The 24,707-nt window shown below is 44.8% G+C and overlaps 1 protein-coding gene and 1 long non-coding RNA gene across 2 annotated transcripts in view; both read left to right on the forward strand.

Annotated features, from left to right (window-relative positions):
• The first annotated feature begins 8,037 nt into the window (after positions 1-8,037).
• On the forward strand, positions 8,038-10,727 carry LOC142570797 (uncharacterized). The gene is made up of 3 exons (XR_012825679.1): positions 8,038-8,343; positions 9,539-9,592; positions 10,647-10,727. It is a non-coding gene; the product is annotated as an uncharacterized LOC142570797 (long non-coding RNA).
• Positions 10,728-20,203: 9,476 nt separating this feature from the next.
• Positions 20,204-24,707, forward strand: part of LOC142570246 (uncharacterized) — a 93,180-nt gene continuing 88,676 nt past the window's right edge. Inside the window, exon 1 of the mRNA XM_075678648.1 lies at positions 20,204-20,286. Coding sequence (XP_075534763.1) covers positions 20,204-20,286 — 83 coding nt within the window. The remainder of the gene's footprint in view (positions 20,287-24,707) is intronic.

Here is a 24,707-nt window from a genome sequence, read left to right on the forward strand (position 1 = left end):
TGCACGGATTTCAATTCATACTTTGCTTTATTTCTACAAATCCTGACAATATGAGAGCAAGCGCATTAGAATTAACAGCAGCGGCTGAGTCACCTGTATTTTCTCACTTCTACATCGTTTTAAATTTCCACTGTAAACACCATGCACATACATAATGTATTTAAATATCTACACACGACATAGTTTATGATATATTTAAAGAGAACGAGGTAGCCAATTAACAATTATTTCTAAAGGCATGTATAGCTTATGCCCAGAGAATGAATATGTTGCTCTATGTTCACCTCACTTCAAAACGCTTTGCGTGCTTTTTTGGTTCTAAAAAAAAAAACTGCAGACTTTAGTGACTCCGTCGGCAATGTTTTATTATTGGCGTGCGGAATGCACGTGAATGATATGTGTCTCAGTGTCGATTCTCTTTCCAGTCAACAAAGCTAACAACCAATTAACGAATACTTTTCATAATTCACTACATTTATTCAGGATGAAAACATCGTCATTTGCATGTAGAGGTCATAAATATATACAGGGTGTCCAAATCAACTATCATACAACAAAATTTTTAAAAAGTAATGCGTTACTTAGAGAAAACCCAGTGCTTAGAGATTTATTAAGTAAATGTAATCAACTCTCTGACTCGTGACGTAGTATCATAATTACCAAAGTGTCAACGAGGCATTTGTAGGCACAGCCATGGGACATCCAACTGCGGTATTTTCAGTGACACTGATTGTGCACTATTTTTTTTCTGACTGATAAATAAATCCTGCGAAATATGGCGAATACCACGTGACTGCGCTCCCACTCTCATCATAAAACAGCGCCCTTCGACAGGCTCCTCCACATCGTCGAATTTTGGGTCCAGTGTTCTTGTTCCCAAGATCTTATTTTCGGCTGGGACTTCCTTTCCACTAATAATGCCGCCATCGACTGTTCTCGTGCTGAGGTGGAATTTCAGACGCTGTGTCATGCTCCACTCCTTGACCCTCGTTAATAAAGTAAATAAATAAATAAATAAATAAATAAATAAATAAAGATAAAGTATTTGTTGCCGAAGACGTTACAATTCCCCCGCAGTCGTCTGCCCTTGCCACAGTGTCATCCAACATTGTTGCTGATGCCAGCGTACTTTTTACGCCACCTACAATTTTCGCCCGTCGCAAATGTTCCCCGCTGCCTTTCGCTCTTTTGGACGTTCTGTCGGCGTCAGTAGACTTATCTTCGCCAACTGATTGTCCGGTCCTCTCACTTTGCTTCATGGGGAATGCGTCGGCCGTGCCCAGTATGTCGACCCTGCTGCCATCATTGACATGCCAGCTGATTCCATCGCCACTCATGAGGTGGCCGGAGTGACCTGTAACCCCAGGCAGAAGCTGACTTCGGCCGATGTTTTACATAGCTCCATCGCCGACACGTTGACCGTTTCTCAACGCGCCCAGCTTCTACGCCTTCTCGACAAGTTCCGTTCGTCCTTCGACTGCCCGCATGTTCCCTTGGGCCGCACGTCAACTTTTTGTTATCGCATCAGCAACAGTGCGCCACTGCGACAAAGACCATATCGTGTATCCGCGGCAGAGCGCCGTGTTACCGATGACGAAGTAGCCGACACGCTCAAGGGCGGCATCATTCAGCCTTCAGATATGTATGCGATAATGTAGTTATTTTTTTCGCCTGATTTTCCCACCCATCTCTGTAGGCTGGAGGAAGTGTTACAGTGCCTAACTGCCGCCGGTCTTCAGCTCAACCTGAAGAAATGCCACTTTGGCGTAAGTCAGCTCACCATCGTTGGGCATGTATTATCTAAACACGGTATTCTCGCTGACGCCGCCAAGCTCCGTGCAGTTGCTGATTTTCCCAAACCTTCCTCCGTAAGAGAACTTCGCAGCTTCATTGGAATTTTTCGTCATCACCACTCCCTTGAATCAGCTTCTACGGAGCGACTTGAACGATTACGCCTGGTCGTCCACCTGTGGCGATGCCTTCCAAGAGTTGCGTCGCCTACTGACCTCGCCGCCTATACTGCGTCACTTCGACCCGACAGCTGCGACCGAAGTACACACCGACGCCAGTGGTGTTGGACTCGGCACAGCACTCGCGCAGCGCAAATCTGAATTCGACGAGTACATGGTTGCATACGCAAGCCACACCCTCACCATAGCCGAGAAGAATTATTCCGTTACGGAGAAGAAATGTTGGCCATAATCTAGGCACTTGGTAAAAAAATTATGAGGTTTAACGTGCCAAAACCACTTTCTGATTATGAGGCGCGCCGTAGTGGAGGACTCCGGAAATTTCGACAACCTGGGGTTCTTTAACGTGCACCTAAATCTAAGTACACCGGTGTTTTCGCATTTCGCCCCCATCGAAATGCGGCCGCCGTCTCCCGGATTCGATCCCGCGACCTCGTGCTCAGCAGCCCAACACCACAGCCACTGAGCAACCACGGCGGGTTCTAGGCACTTGGTAAATTTCGACCCTACCTCTATGGCCGCCCCATCGATGGGATTACAGACCACCATGCAGTTGGCTGTCCACGTTGAAGAACCCCTCAGGTCGATTAGCTCGCTGGGCTTTGCGGTTGCAAGATTTCAAGGTGCGCGCTGTCTACAGGTCTGGCCGCCGTCACACCGATGCCGACGCGCTTTCTTGCTCCCCATGTCAACCGAAAGCGACGCCTGCCTCTCTGCCGTTGACCCAGTACTTTCGTTCCCAGCAGGCTGCGACATGGTTTCGGAGCGACACAAGGATGCCTGGATTAGTGCTCTTATCCGCTTCCTTTCAAACCCGTCGACTGTTCCTTCACCTTGTCGAGCTGTGCGCCATCAAGCATCTCACATCGAAATTCGGGATGGACTTCTCTATCGCCGGAATTACGTCTCTGACGTCCGCAAGTGGTTGCTGGTCATACCTCGACATCTTTGGGGTGAAATATGTTCTGCCTTCCATACTGACCCGCAGTGTGCACATGCGGGTGTCTTCAAGACGTACACGCGGCTTCGCTCCAGGTTTTATTGGCGTCGCATGTGCACCTTTGTGTGCAAGCACACTCGGTCGTGCCCTCAATGCCAACGCCGCAAGGTTCCTGCTCAGCATGTTTCTGGTCCGCTCCAGCCAATCCCGTGTCCTGCCAGGCTCTTCGATCGCATCGTCACTGACCTGTATGGACCCCTTCCGAGCATGGCTTCCGGAAACCGCTGGATAGTCGTCGCCGTCGACCATTTGACGCGATACGCATAAACAACCGCTCTGCCTGCGGCAACCGCTCGTGATATAGCATCCTTCCTCCTGAAAAACTTTCTTCTCCGTCACGGTGCACCTCGCGAACTTTTGAGTGATAGAGGACGTGTCTTCCTTTCCGAAGTCGTAAACGCGCTCCTTGCTGAATGTCGCATAGTTCATCGCACCACCACCGCCAACCATCCTCAAGCTAATGGTCTGACGGAAAGATTAGCCGCACCCTTGGCGACTTGCTCTCCTAATAGATCGCCTCTGATCACACTGTTTGGGACCTCATTTTGCCATTGATCACGTTCGCCTACAATACTGCACCACAGCCTTCTCCCCTTTCATCCTCTTGTATGGCCGCGAACCTTCGACTACCGTCGACACAATTCTTCCGTACAGACCCGACTCATCCGAATGTACGCCCATCTCTGAAGCTGCACGCCGCGCAGAGGAATGCCGTCAGCTCGCCCGTTCATTTACAGCCGTCGGTCAGTGGCAACAAAAGTCTCGACGTGACGATGATCATCCGAATTGTCACTTTCTTTCGGACTCCCTTGTTTGGCTTTGGGTTTGGACTCTCATCCAAGCTTGTCTCCAAATATCAAGAACCCTACCGTGTTGTAGCTCAGACATTGTCTGTGAACAATATTGTCGAGCCTGTCACGCCACCTTCGGACCAACGCTGTCGTGGTAGTGAAACCGTCCACGTGCAAAGCCTGACTCCGTATTACGACTCCATGAGTGTATTGTCACCATGAGTCTGCAGGATGGCTCCTTTTCCCATGGGGGTCGATTGTAGTGAAGGTGAATGCCCAGCGCTGCAGCCACATCGCCAGTCGATATATATATATATATATATATATATAGTCATATCATGAGAAGCCAACAAACACTGACACAAAGGACAACATAGGGGAAATTACTTGTGCTGAATAAACGAAATAAAGAAACGATAAATTAGTGCAAATTAAAGTGGATGAAAAAACAACTTGGCGCAGGTGGGAGCCGAAGCCACAACCTTCGCATTTCGCGTGCGATGCTCTCCCAGTTGAGCTACCGCGGCGGCGTTTCCCCATCCACTTTCTTGGGTATTTAGTGTACTAGTAGAACCCTGGGAGTGTTAGCCAGCGCCACCACTCATAGACCTTGGCGGCGGACGTGGAACGTCGTTTTTGCCGCAGGCGTCACGAGAACGTGATTTTTTTTTGGGGGGGTGAAGGCAACTGGTCAATAAACCCACATATGCTACCTGAAGGCATCAATGTTGCCGGATTCGAGACCCTCGTTATGTAATAAACGAGAAGAAAGGGGATTAACCGAGGGGCCCGATTTTTCTTAGTCATATCATGATATGGACTAATAACCCCCTTCTTCTCGGTTATATATATATATATATATATATATATATATATATATATATATATATATATATATATATATATAATTATGGGGTTTCTTCGAAGGTCGGCACGCAGGACCCGACGTCACATATGCAGGAAAGAGACGACGAAACTATTGGAAGTAAGACGTACTTACTCAACATTTCGGCTGGGGGACCAGCCTTCGTCAGAGTACAATAACTCTGATACACGCACACACAGGCATATATATATATATATATATATAGTGTTCGGAAATAAAAACTTTCCGCCTCTGGTTTACACTACTTTCGCCTCGTGTCGCCCACAAGTTACTGCTGCAGCATCTAGTGGAACATGTGTGCCTTGATATACTCATACAAATTCGTGATGACTATGTTTGGTATCCTAATTAAGGTGACAAAATGATGAAAATTAAGGTTGGTAAAATGTGCATTCTTCTTTTTAAATGTTTCCGTCACTTTATACGGGTACTCAACTTACCGAATGACCTAATAGGTTGCTAATATAGATGGCTAACAACGCCATAATAGATGGCTAATAGCGCCGTGTTGTCGTTTTTTACCTTCCTTTTGTCCGTGTCTTGTGTTGCGCTGTTACGAACCTTATGATGGCTAATAGGGGGCACGTTACATCATTGCATGCCTATGTTGACCATGACGAGAAATTATCGTGTTTGAACTACGCATTGCTTGTGAAACCTTGAGCGTCCCACAGCAGGCTCGCAACATGTAGATGCAATCGGTGTGGTAAGTGATTTGCATTCGATTTTTTTTTCATATTACAGTTGGCCGGTACAGCAGTCTGGCAACATTGAGAGGTCACGAAAGATTCACATCTACGGAAGCGGCTCTTCCGGAGTAACCGTAGTCGATACCAAAGCTAAGCTTTTGTGCCCTCTAAGAACCGGAAACGATAGCAAGAGCTATAAACACGTCATAGTCACCATATATTATTTCAAATATGCTTCAGTATTTTTAAAAGCTACGGCAGAATTTTCATCCATGCATATATTCACAGACCTAAACAATTCCTTAAGGTATTGAGTAAAAAAAAGTCTCGACTATTGGCCGAAACGGTCTCGAGAGCTACTTTGGCGGCAACTCTGTCTTGTCTGTCTGGATCCGAGTGGTATGCTTGCGCGACCACCCCGTTTGGCTGGCCAACTTGAAGTAGCGAGCCATTCTACGTCAAGATGCACAGTTCATCAAGTTCTGTTTGAGAGCTTATCTTAAGCAGAACTGAAAACTAAGAACTAGAACTACCCTTAGAAAAGTGCCTATTAACGTTATTTAGAACTCCTACACTTTAAAAAAGAGAGAAAAAAGGGAGTCACGGCAACTTGACTCTCTTTTTTCTTCCGAAGAATCATTTTTGCGCGAGTAGAGTCACAGAACAAGAGTCAACATTTGTGTATGGGTCGTCTGACTCTCAAAAGCACGCGAAGAGTCGTCGTGGAAGATCGCGACTCCTCTGATATTCGAGATGAGTCTGGCAAGAGAAAGACTGTAATGCAGGAGAAGAAATACCAGATAACGTCCTCTGTTTTAGGCAGGCCCTCGGGTTCCTGTCCTGGTTGTAATGAGGTGTATCATTCTTTCGTCCTTGTCATGTTCTGCATTTACATCGAGCTCCAAATATCGATTTTCCTTGACCATGTTTGTGAATATCTCACACGCTTAAGCGATAGCTGGTTTCCTATGCTCAGGAAGACCGGTATTCGTCACACTGGTTTCTGACCATAAGTAAATCTCACAAAAAAGTATTGGCTACTAAAGAGAGCATAGCAACGAGATAAGTTCAGTAGGCGCACTCAACAGTGTCGATTGTAAATGTAATTCCGCTACGGAAAATTTAATTTTGAGGATTTAAGTTCCAAAATCAAGATCTTGTTATTAGGCACAAGCTAATGTAATGAAAAACTGCAGATTTATTTTCAGCTGATCGGGTTATTTAACGTGCACGGGATGCACAGTATACGCGCGTTTTCGCATCCTGCGCCCAACTGGAATGCGACTGCCGCGGTTGTGATTGGACTCGTGACCTGGAGCTCAGCAGCGCAACACCAAAGCCACTGGGCTACCGCAGTGCGTTGCGTTCCGCGACCAGAAACAAACATTAGCGTACGCAGCACTGCTTTTGAACTCCCTAAAAATATAAAAAGAATTATGTAGCAATTTACGCCCAATGCTGCATGAACCACTGCACGAACAACAGCACGAACCAAGGTTCGTAGTTTCATCGGATGAATAAACTGCAGTAAACATTCGCTTACTCCTTAAATTAGCAAGCACGGGGCCACGCGCGCACGTGTACACATGAACAGATCTCACTCAATGACCGCGAACACTCGCTGTCACAGCGTCGGCGTGATGAAGGCCGCAAACAGAGTGGACAGAACGCTTCTGCTACTTCTTCCTTCAAAGCGTCTCCGAAACTTGAAATGGCGCTATCTAAGCGCCCCCCAGATTTGCACCCATCGGAAGTTATCTCCACGACAGAGTGAGAGTGGCGCCTGACCCGGCTAGAGCAACGGCCAGAGAAGCGTGCTAAGCCAGCGCCTCCCTTCCCCGGCTTTCGCGCGTTTTATCACGTGACCACCTATAGATACTTGGGGCACCCATCCAGGCACTATACATCTAGGCTCACCCTCGAACACTTCCTTTAACGCACCCAGCCAAGGGCGGAGGATAAGATCTTGTCGCGGTTGACTTTATACGTAAGCTCACGGCAACACCGACAGACATATTTCGACGTTTGTGTCCATATAATTGCTGTCGCAAAATTCCCTATAACTAGAAAACTTTACTAAGGACCAACCACGCTGCTTCTCCATGTCGTGATATAGCGGTGAACGATATTTCTGGAAAACGTGTTGCTAAATCTCCGCCAAATGACTACGCTCGCATTTGGTGACAGCGGCACACAGTCGCAAGAACTTGTGGAGGAAATACCGGAGTTCTGGCAGCTTCAGGTGCATTAGATTATTCAGTAACATGAGCGGCTTTGTAGTTCTACCTTACGTCAGAGCAAACTGCACTCGACAGAAATCAAGGGCAGCCGCACCATTTAGCTAAGCAAATTAAGGACAATTACGCCGCGCCTTCACACTTCGAACACACTCCGACAGCCCAAAGATATATATTTCAAACGCAACCATACCCGGATGCGCAAATTTTGCTTCTGCATGGTGAACGTAGCGGGCATATAAAACGCACGTTAAATTCATGACTGTTTCATTCGTGAAAATTACTCACGTGACGCAAAATTATCAGTGAGCAAAACAGTTTTTATTTCAACGCAAAGAAACGAAAACGAAACGAGGGTTTTACGCAGTTGTGCGCGTACAAAATTATCCAAAGCCGAAGCCGTCAATAGCATGACGCAATTTTGCAGTTGCGTTTCACCATGCGTGAGTACTTTGTTGTTGAGTGGTTCCGAAAGCGCTGCGTTAGGCGCTACTGCAACCAGGCTTTGCGGCAAGTTACGGTGGCAACTTCTTTCCGTGCTATGTTATTGCGACGAGGGGACCACTGCCAGCAGCAGCGTGTCGCTGATTTCATCTTTGCCGATGTCGAGCAAGTGCAGCTTGCCGACCGTCACAAGCGCCCGAAGTGTTGCAGTTCGCACTGCGTCTTTCATTGTGATATGAGAGACAGCAACGCACCGAGACGACCAGGTGCATACGAAAGACTACCAGAGGGGAGTGTCCTGTGCCATGTTTCTCATAACGTCTCAGGTAAGCATATCAGCTTTTGTTCCGAGTTTACAAACGGCGCGTACTCGGCCCTTCCCGTATGGCTACATTTTGCGCCATGTTTCTCTTGGCAGTTCACAGACGTTTCTTTAGGCATGCGTGCGCGTATGTATGCGAAAATATTACTGGCAGACGGAAGCCTCAGGAGAGCATCAAAAATTACAGCAAAGCTGTACGGCCAGGAGAAACACAGTTCCTAACGCCTCTAGTGACGAGTGGCCTGTCGCATCGAAAAATCCGTATAATATCAAGTACTGCGTAACTTGAAGTGTATAAATACAATACTAGCGCCAGTGTGACTTTCGCTTGCGAATACAGGTCGTCGAAACGACAGCTTGTGTATTCTGAAGATTACTAGCGCTTTAGGTGTATTACCTCGAATAATAAAAGCGCTACAACGTGTCAGGCGATGTGGCATCACAGATATTTTCTCAGCGGTAAAGCGGCTGCATGCACAAGCGAACAGACACAGCGCTTGAAAATTGCTGAAACAGAACAAATTTGGTGTGAATTTGGCTGTAAGTAGAAAACACATTAGCTCAAAAACTAAGCCTATATATAATTTATTATTTGTTACGTAATCTTTACTTTCACGGTTGTAAATACTTAAAAGAATGAATTTGCTGCAACATTTATAACGTAAATCCTACTAGCCTTACAAAGCCTGGGTGTGTTATGTGGTAAATTTGTAATATTGCTACTGGATTTTCTATATTGAGTCTGGTGTTTTATGAAAAAAAGGTCCTTTTATTTGTAGTTTTATGTTAGCGCGTATATTTGCCAAGCAGAAATCAGTTGATTGCAAATATGTACCTCCCAGTGAGCTGCATATGAAACCAAGTTTATCCTGTCTTGGCTATTCTAATGTGCATGCAACAGTTTTAAGTATATACAGCTTTAGTTGGCTTAGTCGCTTCAGCATATTTTGTAAAAGGAGAAGGCTGTTCATTATTTTACTGCTTCAATGCAGAAATACCTTTTTTCTTGTACCAAGAAACGCTGACAGCATTGAATGAAATGAAGTGTGGTGTATTTTTCTACTAACTTAATAAAAAGGAATTTTGTCTGCCTTGCATGAGAGATTCGTTTACCTTATTGTACTAAACAATGTTTTATGCCCGCGGCTACTGCTGTTGTCCTGGGTATTTTTATAGTTTTGAAATGTACTTTATTTTAGGTATTCAAGAGATGGCAACACCCAGAAGTCTTCATCTCATCCAGCACGTTATGGGTGAGACAAATTGTAGCAGGCACTTTCGCAGATCTCATTAGCATATGATGCTATTCGTTGTAATTTTTGTGTCCACATTGCTGTATTTATTTATTTTAGTATTATTGTGCAAAGGGTAATAGTTTTACATTGAGACAGAGTAATCGCCAAAAGGGGAGACATGGCTGGAGGAGACAACACACACAAGCCTCCCTTGTCCGTATCTCAATGTTGCTCAGTTAGTCTGTCGTTATCAACCAACAAGCCCAAGTTCCTTATCAGCTACGTTTACTAATTATCCGTTATCACAATTTCATTGACACAACATTGTAATTACAGGGGTACACAGGAAGACAGAGATTTGAAATAATGTAGAGCCGTAGAACAAGGAGCATCGCTGGAGCCAATGTTTCGACAAAGAGGAGATTTTTCTTCTCAAAACGTTGGCTCCAGTGAATTTTCTTGTTCTATCACTACTTAAAGTTAAAAGAAAGCATTATTGCTCTTGCTGAAGTATTATGCATTATGGAATAAAAATTAGCAGGGTGAAATATCAGCAATGTCAAAATTCTTGTATATTCCAATGCTAGCTCGAAAGCCAGAAAAACAAGATCCAGAGAACCACATTGTTAATTTTCACGGCCTAGTTTGGCCAGCTTCATTCCGAGCTTGCACTTTGTTGCATTAACGACCACTGGAATTCGTTAATTGAATTAGCTTGGTGATTTACTTGTGTGAAGAGATTTTGAACTTGTATTAATGCAGCTTAAAATAATGCATGTAAAAATATGCAATGACATTTTAAAGTGGCAGGCTTGCAGTTGACTAGCAGATCACTTGATGGTATGAGCTCACGTTTCAACCGAGCTTCCATGCACAAATCGTTTGCAAATTTTTTTTCATTGCTTGGATTTTCATAAACATAAGTACTGTTTCTTTTTTTGTCGGGGTTCTAGTTGTTTCTTAGGACCTGTTTGCTTCTATTGGTAATGTATCCATGTTACACAGACAGCTCAATTTTTATTGTAAATCGGGACATGGTAGGACTAAGTACATTTGTGCAAATTTGTTGCAGGTACACTCTGGCGGCTCCTACCCCTGCGTCCTACCACCACCATGTCCTGACTACGTCCACTAGGGAGTCGGGAGCCTTACTAATGATGCCAAGCAGGCTGACAGCCGACAGAAAGATTCAGGTAAATACCTGTAATTAAGTGGCGTCTTTTTGAGTGAAGTGGCTTGTAGCTACTCAGCAATGAAAGAATGAACTTCGAAGCCGTTTAGACTCACTGCTATCTGTGCAGGGATGCTCAAGTCCATGCATTTTGTCTTAGCCGCAAAGAGGCTATGTGTATTAGACGAAACGCGATGCAAATTTTGAAACTACAAGAGACCACTTGTACAATATCTTTTCTTGTTTAACACAACAACTACTTTGATAAAGCTTTACCAATTTAAAAACAATACAATGTTCTCTCATACATGGTATTTTGCATAAAATTACTAGGGCTGCCTCAATGGTAGCTAGGCCAATAAACGTAGCCAAAACTGCTTCTTTTTCAAGTTATCCTCATCTTTGTGCTCTGCTGCGTCTTTCTGAAACCAGTTCTTGCACACAGCACAAGTCCTAAACACGTGAGTTACATGAATTTGCAGCGTTTGCTATAGGCCAGTTCTGTGAAAATAAAGTTAATAAACCATTTTGTCCATTCTTAATGAGCCATAATAAGCGGAGTAGTGGCTAATAAGCAGTTCAGTTTTAGGTGTTAGGTCTCTCTTCATTGTCCTTAAAAATTTGGCCCTCTTAATGAAGGAACCAATTTTTTGGCTATGCCATTTATGATGCATAGTTTAATGCTTTACACAAAATTTGACACAGTGTTTACACCAGTAAAGAATTTTGTTTGCCTTAAGTATAGCGTGAAATTGAGAGTTGTTCTATATCGAAGGGCCTCCAGTTTTCAAAAAGAAACTCTAGTGGTCGTGTGCCAGGTTGGGACAGCTGGCAAGGAATAGTCTACTTACACAAATAGGGAGGGCCATGTACACTTGACTTTATGTTAAGATACTATTATTGATCCACAAAAGACAAAATGAAGGATTCCATCCTATAAGCAGCTCTTCACATTTATTTACACTTTTGCACATTTATATACCTTGAGTCTGGTGACTTGTGTCTGTTTTCATTGTCTGCTATGTGCAGATGGTAAACTTCAGATTTGCCTTATGGTGCAGAATATTTCGATGCTTATATATATGGACCTGTGTTTTTCAGGTTGCCTCAATATTTCACCCAAGCCATGCGACTCACTCGGGCCAGCCCTCTTTATAACAAGGCTCAATGCATCAGTCTCGAGTGAGTCTGGAGATCAAGGCAACCTGCTGTGCAACCAGCGTGCAACACTTGGTGACCCCTCTACATGTTCCTTCTATTTCACAGCTGTACTCATCCATCTATCCAAATAGCATCACCACCTGTGGTCTTTTATAGAACCATGGATGAATGTTGGGGTGGAGTTACTTGAACAGACATTCTATTTGTCTCTTGTAATTCGTTGCAAATACTTCTGTTATTATAACTCATATGTTTATTTAGTACCTAGTTTTTAATAGTTCCTTTCTCTTAGAATCCTTACCATCAACTCCTGCTATTATAATGTATACCTGTCCTTATGCTCCATTTCTCGTAGTTCTTTTGTACTTGTGGATGTAATTCATAGGTTCCTAATTGTTCTACAGAAGGCTAAAATGCAAACTTACGGCATTTTTTGTTCATTTGATAATCTACAGCACTGCAATGTGTTCAAGAAATGCAACATAACACGGGCCCTGGTGCAGGATAAATTTAAGAGCAATATAGCGCACTTATTTCAAGCACCCATTATTTTTGAAAAACTCAAGGATGTAGGAGCACAAGAAAGAAAATATTAAACTAGAGAAAAATGCGTTCCCCTCATAAGTCCGGTAATAATGTCACTTCTTTTGACTGCTAGGGTACCAGTGGTACTCACATACAAGGTTTGAGACAAGAAAGCTATGATGCCCTTGGCATTTCTCAGTGCTCATTTGCCACACTGACGAATGTCAAAGGCAGCGTAAGTTTCATGCACACATTGGTTGTATTACACCTTTCGACGATAGCATTTCTCAAATACACATGTCTACAGCAGTGCCTTAAATAGCAGATGTATTTCCTAATTTTCAGAATTTGTTGGTGCAAGAGTAACGGTACAGATCATGTAAAAATAATTTTAAGGGCTATATTTCCATGGATGCACTTCTTCTGATGACGTAACAGTGCCATGTGGTCGGGGGATGAATGTCTTTATTTCAGATTTAAATATTGGCTTCCATATCTGGGTTAGTCTCCTACACTGAGTATTCTAGATCAGAGCCCATTTGCTAGAGGAAAGTGAATTAAACTAGGAATTATAAACATCAAAAGATCTTGTTCGGGACACTAATGTGACAATCAGCAAGGTTGTTTGTGCATTCATTTCCAAATTTGTGAGGATCTATTTTGACTGGTTTCATTTTTGTAAGAAAAAAGTATTTGTTTATTCTCACACTAGAGTTGGGCTGCCCCGATTGGCATACAACCCCTTTACAGGCTAAAAATTGAGTGTATTATTAGGCTGTTTTTGGTTTTGCGCACACAGTGTTAACGGATGCAAACGGTGACATACAACAGAATGCAAAAAAATGACTAAGGAATGCAAGCAGGGCGTGGGGTTATTTAGGCAGATGCGTGCGTGTGCTATCTATAAAACTGCCTATGGTATGCCTAAAGGCATTTTCTAACCCTTTGGTAGAAGCACTGACACCCACTTATTAAGGGGAAATGCTCCTCGAAACATGTTCTTTTTAATTATTTGTACTAGAGATTTGAATATACTGCCATTCATAGGGATTTTTATGTAGATTTGAATTGTCATAGGTTTTTGTGTAGCTGGTGTTTTTTAGTTATGCCCTACATAGTGGCAAAATCTTTTATGGGCACTTTCTTGTGTATGACATTTTCACACATAGTTTTATGCTGTATCTTATTTAGCTAGTTGTACACCGCAAAGTGGCGATACCTATCCAAACAGCTAGTACAATTACTGGAACTAGGCAAAAAATATGAGGCCGCTTTAACTAATTTTTACAGATTGCAATATCAATTAGATATCAGTATTCTGCATATCTTGAAGAGTATGTATGCCAAATTTCATTTGTGTAGGACAATTATAATTGCACAAGGTTATTCTCATGCTATTGTGAAAAAAAATATTGACGCATTCTCAATAATTTTTTTTCACAATACATGAGAAGTATGCAAGATTAGTAGGCAGGCCTGCCTGCCTGCCTACTAATCTTGCATACTTCTAATAACTTTACATGCTGTTTGAATAGATATCGGCACTTTGCAGTCAACAAAGGCCTGAGTTAGCTACAGCACACTGCTTTTTGTGAAAATTTAATACACAAGAAAGTGCCTGCAAATATCATTATGTATTTTGCCGTTGTGTAGGACATATCTCAAGAAGCAGCTAAACAAAAACTAATGGAATATATGAAATCTGCATGAAGAAGTCTACAATTGGCTCTCTTTTCAAACCTGCAGCAGAAATAATAAAAATATTTCGAGTAATATTCGATCAGCAAAACGTTCCCCTTTCTACAGTGACCTACAACATAGCGATGCAAAGTTTAAGACAAGTCCTCTTGCCGAAGGAAGTCTGGGCTCTCTTCCCAAGGGCTTCTGTTAAATTCTGTGAGTTTTCCTGCATTTGCCAGAAGTGCTATACTAAAATATTTGTGAATGTGCAATTGGTGTTGGCACACTAAAAGAAAAAAAGACAGTTCTGTGAAATGTAGGATAGACTATAACTTTGTTCGACATTTACATTTTGACTCCATATATTTCGCGTTTTGTACTGAGTGTTTCAGCGGAGACTGCCGCTAATTATTGAACTGCTCCAGGACAGTGCGACAATTTTCACTAACAGAAATTTATAGCAGTGGCAGGCTTTCGAATTACAGTACTCAATAACGTCTACTTTGTAAGAAGTCAGACTAGCACCAGTTCTGAGATACACATGCCCAAAAAGACATGATCAAATAGATTTCTCTTCCGCACAGAATTGTCCGACAAGGCTTACAGAAGGCTCTTTGGCAAAGTAATATCTGGAAGAGCAAAGCAGGTTCCACCAAGTATGGTGACAAGTATTTCAGAGCTGCCAGTCTGAGGACTCTTACAAGCTAACAATACCTTCAGCACTGACTGGCTTCAATGATGGGATGTCAGCATTTTGCTGAAATTAATGAAACTTCTACAACGGGGGTGTTTGCCTAGCAGCACTAGTTCTAAGTTGTAGCGCTAGGCTGAAACAGGTCGGTACTATCGCGTAACGGGGAAGCCAGCAATTCTCGTCGTCTTCCCTTTCACAAGCACTGTGCCCACTGCCCAGTGCCTTCAGTACAATCACTCCCCACCTAGAGAGTAGCCATCCTGGCGACCTAAGGGCAGGAAAACACAGGGGGGTCATGGCTCTGCTTGAGCTGGGAGACGTGGACAATTTCCTGGCCGCAACGATGCTGGTCAGAAGGCGCTTCCATTGGCTCCATGAGGTAGTTGACCGCGGATGTTTGTTGCAGTACCCGATAAGGACCGTGGTACTTGGAGAGCAGCTTGGGGGAAAGGCATGGAGGGGTAGAGGGCACCCACAACCAGACCAGCGAACCCGGAGCAAAGTGCGTAGCCGTAGCGCATGAATCGTGGCGATGCTTTTGGCGGCACTGGTCGTGGGATGTGAACGAACGAGAGGGCGAGCTGGTGACATTCTTAGGCGTAGGCAGCCGCTCTAGAAACAGTCGTCCACTCCGAAGCATCCGGCCGGTAAGGTAAAATCCTGTCCCTAGTACATGAAGGTTCGCGTCCGTAAAGGAGAAAGAAAGGGGAGGATCCAGTGGTGCTTTGCGTGGCGGTATTGTAAGCGTAGGTGACGAAAGGCAGAATGCAATCCCAATTTGAGTGGTCAGATGAAATTACATGACCAACATGTCGCCAAGGGTGCGGGTGAAACGTTCCGCTATCCCATTAGTTTGAGGATGATATGCCGTGGTAGTGCGGCGAATGATGCTACACTCCCTGAGCAATGCTGAAATTACGTCGGAGAGGAATACGCCACAGCGGTCGCTCAGTAACTCTCGAGGTGCTCCATGGCTTAAAATCAGGTGTTGAATGATAAAACTGGCGACGTCTTTTGCTGTTGCAGATGCAAGGGCTGAAGTTTCAGCGAACCGCTTGAGGTGGTCGATAGCAACAATAACCCAGCGGTTGCCGCTTGGAGTGTTGGGAAGCGGACCGTATAGGTAAGTGCCGACGCGGTCGAACGAGCGCGCGGGGCATGGTAAGGGTTGTAAGGGGCTCGAGGCATGTTGAGTTGGCGTCTTACGTCGTTCGCATATGAGGCATGACCGGACATGCTGGCGAACGGAACGTACATACCGCGCCAATAGTGCCGAAGCTGGAGGCGAGAGTATGTTTTCAACCCACCAGCGTGGCCGCATTGTGGGTGGTCGTGGAACGTGGCGCAGATGTCGGAGCGGAGGCGTAGGGGTATAACAAGCAACCACTCGCGGCCGCTCGAACTGTAGTTGCGGCGGTACAGCACGTTAGCCCTAATGATGAAGTGCGCCGCTTGACGACGGAGCGTCCGAGAGATCGGCGCGGGCGACTGTCTAAAAGGAAGGCAATAAGCGAAGAGATCCATGGGTTCTTGCGCTGCTCTGATGGCATGTCGGTAATATTGAGGGCGAAGGCGCCGCAGGTGGAAATAGACGAGTGGACAGGACCAGGGGGCAGGAGTGACCGGGATACAGCGTCTGCGTCTGAATGCTTTCGGCCTGAGCGATAAACAACGCGGATGTCGTACTGTTGCAGGCGCAATGTCCAACGGGCGAGCCGACTAGCTGGATCTTTTAGTGAAGATAACCAGCATAGGGCATTATGGTCGGTCACGATGTCAAATGGATGCCCGTACACATCATCATCATCATCAGCCTAGTTACGCCCACTGCAGGGCCAACGGCATCTCCCATACTTCTCCAACAATCCCGTTCATGCCCTAATTGTGGCCATGTCGTCCCTGCAAACTTCTTTATCTCATCCGCCCACCTAACTTCCTGCCGCAACCTGCTACGCTTCCCTTCTCTTGGAACCGAGTCCGTAACCCTTAATGACCATCGGTTATCTTCCCTCCTCATTACATGTCCTGCCCATGCCCATTTCTTTTTTTTTAATTTCAACTAGCATGTCATTAACTCGCGTTTGTTCCCTCACCCAATCTGCTCTTATCCCTCAACGTTACACCCATCATTCTTCTTTCCATAGCTCGTTGCGTCATCCTCAATTTAAGCAGAACCCCTTGCTTAAGCCTCCAGGTTACTGCCCCGTACGTGAGTACTGGTAAGACACAGCTATTATACACTTTTCTCTTGAGGGATAATGGCAACCTGCTGTTCATGATCTGAGAATGCCTGCCAAACGCATCCCAGCCCATTCTTATTCTTCTGATTATTTCCGTCTCATGATCCGAATCCGCCGTCACTACCTGCCCTAAGTAGATGTATTCCCGTACCGCTTCCAGTGCCTCGCTACCTGTCGTAAATTGCTGTTCTCTTCCGAGACTGTTAAACATTACTTCAGTTTTCTGTAGAATAATTTTCAGACCCACTCTTCTGCTTTGCCTCTCCAGGTCAGTTAGCATGCATTGCAATTGGTCCCCTCAGTTACTAAGCAAGGCAATATCATCAGCGAATCGTAAGTTACAAAGGCATACTCCATTAACTTTTATCATTAACTTTTATTAACTTTTATAACTTTTACCATTAACTTTTGCAGAAGTGCGCGCTTCGGAATCAAGCGTATTACACGTTCACAAAGTCGGAGCGGTTGGGAAAACTGATATGACGCAGGGAAATTGCTACCGCTGCGGATCTGCGAAACATGCAAGCAGACTGTGCCCGCACGTTGCAGCCGTCTGTTTCAAATGTGATAAGAAAGGGCACATTCACAGAATGTGCCAAGCTAACAAGAAGAGAACGACGAAGGGAGCGCGTCGAAACGCAATGAAGGGGTTGAGTCCCGTTCAAGCTTCTGTTAGCGTGAAGGGAGTTGTTTCGCCTGGTATGGAGTCGATAAAAATTTCAGTGCAAGTACAAGACGTACCCTTGGAACTGGATACGGGAGCTACTGTGTCCGTAATGTCTTTGGATCAGTTTCGTCAAATGTTTCCCTCAATCAAGATAATGCCAACGACGCTGAAGCTGCGGACGTTCGACGGAGCCATCTTCCAGCCTGTCGGAGTGGCTCACGTTGCCGTGCAGTACGGAGAGCAGAGGGCCCAGCTGCCTTTTTACATCACGAGAGAAAAGGGACCCCCTCTGCTAGGTTGACAATGGTTGCAAGCAGTCCGACTCGACTGGAGCCGTATTTTCAAGCTCAACGCTAGTCCCACGTGGGACGATTCTGCCTGTTCCAGACTGCGCGCACTTCTAGACAAGTACCAGAGTTTGTTTCAGGACGAACTGGGGACAATTACAGAAGAGCGACATTGTCCCTGAAAGATGGTAGCGCGCCAAAATTTATGAAGGCAAGAAGTGTGCCCTTTGCATTGCAACCAGCAGTCGAGGCTGAACTTCAAAAGTTGGAAGACATGGGAGTCATTTCGCCAGTCGAGACAAGTGACTACACGACGCCGGTTGTGCCAGTAGTAAAGAAGGAGGTGGCATAAGACTATGCGGCGATTATAAGACCACCCTAAACCCTTGTCTTGAAACTGATCTCTATCGACTCCCGAGAATCGACGAGTTCTTCACAGCGCTCGCAGGGGGCCAAGAATTTTCTAAAGTTGACCTAAATCGAGCCTATCAGCAGGTAGTAATGTCAGAATCGTCAAGAAAGTATTTGACACTGAATACTCAAAGGACTTTTTTCCGTAAACAGGCTGCCGTTCGGGGTTTCTTCAGCACCTTCTATTTTCCAAAGAATTGTGGACACAATGCTGACAGGCCTGAAGGGCGTCAGCTGCTATTTGGATGATGTTCTCATCACCGGCAAGACGTCAGCCGAGCGTTTTGCAAATCTCGAAGCGGTTCTGAAGCGGTTAACGGAGCGCGGCGTTCGAGTAAAGAAAGAAAAGTGTTCATTTTTCCAAATGGAATTACGGTATCTGGGTCATGTTATCAGTGCAGCAGATGTCAGCACAACGCCAGACAAGATAGAAGCACTGTTGAAAGCGTCCGCACCCACAGGCAAGCAGCAACTGCAATCGTTTCTGGGCATTGGAAATTACTACGGGAAGTTTGTTCCTCGATTGTATACTCTGGCGAGTCCACTTTACAAACTGCTGCGTCGCGACCAGCCATGGCTCTGGGATGAATCGTGTCAAAGGGCGTTCGAGGAAATCAAGAATACGTTGGCGTCACCCTCGATCCTGGCGCATTACGACCCAGAGAAACCTTTGCAAGTGGCATGTGACGCTTCCCAATACGGCGTGGGCGCAGTACTTTCTCATGTAACTAAATATGGAAGCTCTCGGCGTTTGTTTTATGCGTCGCACACATTAACTGAGGCCGAAAAGAAGTACAGTAAGCTAGAAAAAGCGCTGGCCATTATCTTGGCCTCAAAAAGTTTCATTTCTACATCTATGGGAGATGTTTCACGTTGATTACGGATCACAAGCCATTGCAAACAATTCTGGGGCAAAAAACGGGCATTCCACCAATTGCAGCAGCACGCTTACAGCGATGGGCTGTCACGTTGTCCGCTTACAAGTACTCGCTCGTGTACAAAAAGTCCAGTAACAACGGAGAAGCAGATTTTTTTTCAAGGTTCCCGCTCCAGGGTCCTGAAGACGGCACGTCTGAAGGCGAGGAATCGTTTTATGCTTTGCGTCTGGACTCTATGCCAGTATCCGCTAAACAGATTGCGCTCGCTACAGCACGTGTTCCAGTAAAGTGCTGCAGCTTACAAGCATAGGCTGGCCATTGCATTTGCGAGATGCGAGCTTAAAACCATTCTTTGACAGACGTTTGCAGATTAGCGTGCATCAAGGGTGCCTCATGTATGGCCTGAGGGTTGTTATTCCGTCCCCTCTTAGGGAAGCCGTGCTCGACGAACTGCACCTTGGTCATCCCGGCATTGTGCGGAGCAAGAAGCTGGCTCGCAGCTATGTCTGGTGGCCGTCAATTGATGCAGACTGACAGACAAAGGTACGGAGTAGCCAAGTCTGCGAGGAACACCGGAATGATCCAGTTAAGGCACCTCTGCAACTCTGCACCTCTGCAAAGCTGGTGTGCCGTCTTCATGTACTAAACTTTTTAGTAATGCATTCATCCCTAGCACAAGCAAAGATTGGAGCCACCTTCCCGCCACCGTTGCAGCCATCCTGGATACCGACACCTTCAAAACCAGCATTCATGAAACGCCACGTTGAATATGTCTTTGTATATTGCACAAATGTTTTGTTATGTTCACCTACTCCTTTCTGTAATGCCTTCGAGCCTTGAAAGTATCTTAAATAAATAAAAAATAAATAAATCTGGCGTCGACATCTCGACCAGCTGCCGGCTGGCGCCGGCCCTATGGTGACACCAAGGACATCCGACTCCGATTTCTCGGGGGCGTTCCTGGTCTTCCCTGAAGGTCAGAGTGGTGACCAGCCTACGTCAGTAGAGCCGATACCCGGGGAGGCCGTCTCTCCAGCTCCCGCTCCTCCATCAGAGACGTCGGCTCCACACAGGCGCTACCCGACAAGACAACGCCGTCCACCCGAGCGATACTAAGCCGTTCTCTAACTATTGTATAAGGATGCAAGTGCACCCTCTAAAATAAAGAGGGAAGAGCTTTGTGTTATCATCGCCGCTTGAGCGATAGCGGCGGCGCGACTATCACGACAACTTGCTAAATTAGCCCAGTCATGCGGCCACCGGGCCGCATTCTACTACGAGCCGTCATGGAATAAACCACGTTTGGTTCTGCTTACGCCTCTTCCTTCGGCTGCGGTTTTCACCCCGTGAAAACACTACACAAAGACAAAAGAATTAAGAGGTATGTGTCAATCATCCCTCCATGACCTCCAGTGTTTATAGAAGCACTTTTCTGTATATTTGCCAAGCCGTAGGGAGGCTTTACGTAACTCAGTCATGCTTTCCAAGTTAAAAATCGGAATAGGGACAATCACAAAAACATTGTATGAGTGATTTGTAAATGTGGCACCTAATGTAACTTATTCATGTATGTGCTGATGGTAGATTACAGGCAGTGCATAATCTGCTCTTACACGATGACTTGTGATGAGTAAAAGAAGCCTTCCTCCCATCTTCCTCTTTGTTTCTTTTGGATCTTGGTGCACTATGTATATTGTTAGAGCTGCGCGCATGCAGCTGGGTATAGTTTGTTTAGGTATTCTGCTTCCTCCCTTGTCCTCATCATTCATGTGCTATCTTTGCCGTAAAAAAAATACAGCTACCTGTGCTACATATTTTGTCTGCGTGTTTCCATTATGGCAAGTTTTGTATTAGTGGTTATTGCAATCTGTGAAATAGTCTGTGTCAGCTATTATACTTCGACTTGGAGAAGTATGTTTGTCAACATAAGTAAACGATTAGTATAAATGTTGCCGTATTTATTTTTGTAATATTGTCAGTTATGAAGTTTTTATACACTGTTGCATGTTGTATGACAGAATAAAATTGATGCACAACTTTTTAATGTGGTATTTTTCAGATAGATTTGAACCTGACACTAACTAGCACAAGTTGTGTGGGAAAAGTGCCAGCAAGAGCACCATAAAGGCAAGACAGCTGTTTCTACTGTTAGGTTGGATTATCAATTGCCAACCAGTTGTTTTCAGCAAGCATAGTATAACGCATATATTATGTAATCTAAGTTAGAATATTGTTTTTATTGAACTTCATTATCTGGCTCTCCTTTGTACATAAGTGCAGCCTTTTTTTACTTGTTATGTGTACCTTACTTGCTTAGGATGTTAAATCGTAAGTTCTAAATAAGATCACGTCTCGGAGAACAGCGAAATAGGTTTAACTTATAAATCTTTTGACTTATTATAAGAGACTTGTGCAGTGGTGAATTGAACTTCTGCATGAATTACATAATATTTTAGGGTCTCATTATGGTTCGTAGTGGCATTACAGTGTCATGCATATGCACCTGCAGGCCACATATTGGATATTTATTTAAGTCTGTTTTGCTTGGTTGGCTATTGATTCCAGTTTCATAGTAATGACAACTGTCTTGCTTTCATGATGATTCTGTGCTGACTGATACATTTGAATTTTCCAGAAGACAATAACAAAGGGTGATGAAATATAAACTTTTTGTTGCTAACCTGCCATGTCCTTTTTGGCAAGTTTGCTATGAATCCTTTCTTATCATATGTTGTCTTTTTACATTAGTCATCTTGAGAACTCGCCGTAGTCGTCTGTACTTGCAGCAAAAGTTGGTGACACATTTTAAAAAGCGGCTCCACACTGCCATCCGAGAGTCAAACGACTTACATGGATTAGTTATTTTAATCTATTTGCAAGAGTATTGCACCACGCACTAAGGGTAACTTGACACACACTGCTGGAGTCATCAGACTCATCAAGGATAGTTACCAGAATCCTTCAGCAGTGGCCATGTGACCCTTTATCTTGAGTCGTCTGACTCATGTAGAATAGTTAACGGACTCCCTCAGCACTAGTCTTGTAAACCTTTTTAGAGGGTTAGGAGAGTACTATAACAGAGTGTGCATGACTATTGTTTGTGGAGTGACGTAACCACCTTTTATCGAGCACAGATAGTCTCGGGACTCTCTGCCGAAAGAGAGTTCGGGTGTCTCCCACAAAGTGTGTCGTATACGTGGCGAGTCCAGACTCTCCGAAAAGAGTAAGAGGTACTTTCTTTTTCTTAGTGTGTTCCAACTTTCTATTTGGTTTACTGACAGTCTATTAACATTTACATTCTAGTAACATGTGTTCATACTTTGTCAAAATAGTTCTTTCTTACTTTTGTACAAAAGAATGTGTTAAATAGACCTTTAAAATACTTGCTTCCTACTTTTGTATAAAGAACATTTGTTCATACACCGTTAAAAGGTTTCTACTTACGTTTGTATAAGGAATACTTTAAATAAACCGTTAACATATACCTTTTTTTAACTTTTCTCTAGATAGCTTTAATGCTCTGTTAAAAGGCTCGTTACTTTTGTGTAAAGAATGTTTACTGTACATTATCAAAATATTTCTTTTCTGAAGGACATGTATGCTCAGTACGTCAATAGTTTGACGGTTTGCCGAAAACTACTTAGAATGGGAAGTAACTTGAAACTTCTTGATAAATTTGTCTACCTTATAATAATGTTGATATATGACACACTCAGGAATCAAGCTCTTTGTTTTAAATCACCGTTCTAGTCCAAGTCGATGGCGAATTGTTGACGAAGTGCTGCTAAAATGTTTAATCAAATATGTTCGTAAACTGTTAGAACTAATCCTTTTAAAGGTTATACTGGACTATGCATAGCCTGCGGTGACGTCAGCACAGTTCGAGAATTAGCTTGCGCTACACCAACTGGCCCGGGTGATCATGGCGGAGTACGCCGCGCATCAGTTGCACCGCTCTATCCCGGCCGTAGGGCTGGTTATATTTAAAGGCCGATTGACGCTCGAGCGACACCACCCACTTGCCGCCCGCGTGTGGTCGCGCGGAAAACTGCACATTGCGCAACCTGCTGTGCACACACACAGGCACGCACACACACTGGGCTCGCACATGCAGTAAAAACCGATATATGTGTACCAGTCTGCGAATGTTCGCCCGACCACATGCGTGCGGCAGGCATGCGGCTCGAGCGTAAGTCGGCCCTCATACCACCACTGTTATTGCAAGGCCGCCAGTTAGCTTTGTAAAGAGATGATCAGGTCACCCCAGTGCACTTCGCGATATAAATAGTACGCCCTAAGCTGGAACATGTCAGCACAGTAGCGTTAATATATTAGTTTAAACAAAAAGAGCCAAAACTCAGAATAACGCTGTTCTGGAACGTTGCCGCTGAAACATCCAAAAGGCTGCAAAATACATATGTTGCTGAGTAAGAGCGACATGATACTGCGAGAAAGTAAAATTGAGGACAAACCAGGATTAATGAAATCTTATCAGATTATGAACAGTGCATTGGTGGCACCTCAATGTCGCTGTACAGCACCGAGATATCTTTCCTGCATTACACTGCTGGTTACTTGTGTGTTGCTTAGCCTTCTGTATGCACAAGCGCACTGCAAATATTGTTTTAATTTTTACGCGATGCAGGGAATAAGCTTGATATAGTTGGTAGTTTACGCTTGTCATGCCGATGTGTCCTTTTGTTTGTGTTGTTCACGAAGGGAGTTAGGCTATCATCTACGATAGGTTAAGAACAACACAAAAGCGGAAGCTGCACGCAACTCTCGCAACACACTGCATGTATACTGTTGTGTACTGCGCGGACGGTGACGCGCGCAGCGTGACGAGCAAGTAGACCAACGAGCTCGGGAACAGAGAATGCTGTATTCGGAACAGCGCGTGCTTCTTATATGCGCTGGCGGTTGCTTATCCACTTCTGATAACGGACACTGAACGACACCTGCCAGCGCTGTCACCTGTGCTCGCTTCAGTTGTAAAGGAGGAGGCCAACTTGCGCGTAAATCGTTGGCCAGCCGAGGAACACACGTCCAGCGGTGCACAGCCGTACCGACATTATTTTAATTGCATGCGCGCGCCGCGTCAGCTTATGTAGAGGCAGAAATAATCCGCTATCAAGAATTTAACAATTGTTCGAGTGGAACAGTTTGACGGATTCGAATAAAGCAATGACTGCTTCTTTAATTGTACACGAATAAGAAGCGTGAAGCGCCGAAAATGCGCGCTGTGAAAACCTTTACGCGACCGCCACTGAAGGCGTTGCGCTCGGAAGGAAACGCTGCGTTTTCGCACTTGAAGACTACGCACCTTTGTCGAACACCAGCGTCTCAGACAGGCGAAAAATGTACAGTGGTGAGCAGCATTGTCTGGAGCGCAGCGACTGTGCTCTGCAGAGCAAGTCAG

Source organism: Dermacentor variabilis, chromosome 2 (genome assembly GCF_050947875.1).
Source record: "Dermacentor variabilis isolate Ectoservices chromosome 2, ASM5094787v1, whole genome shotgun sequence".
NCBI lineage: Eukaryota > Metazoa > Arthropoda > Arachnida > Ixodida > Ixodidae > Dermacentor > Dermacentor variabilis.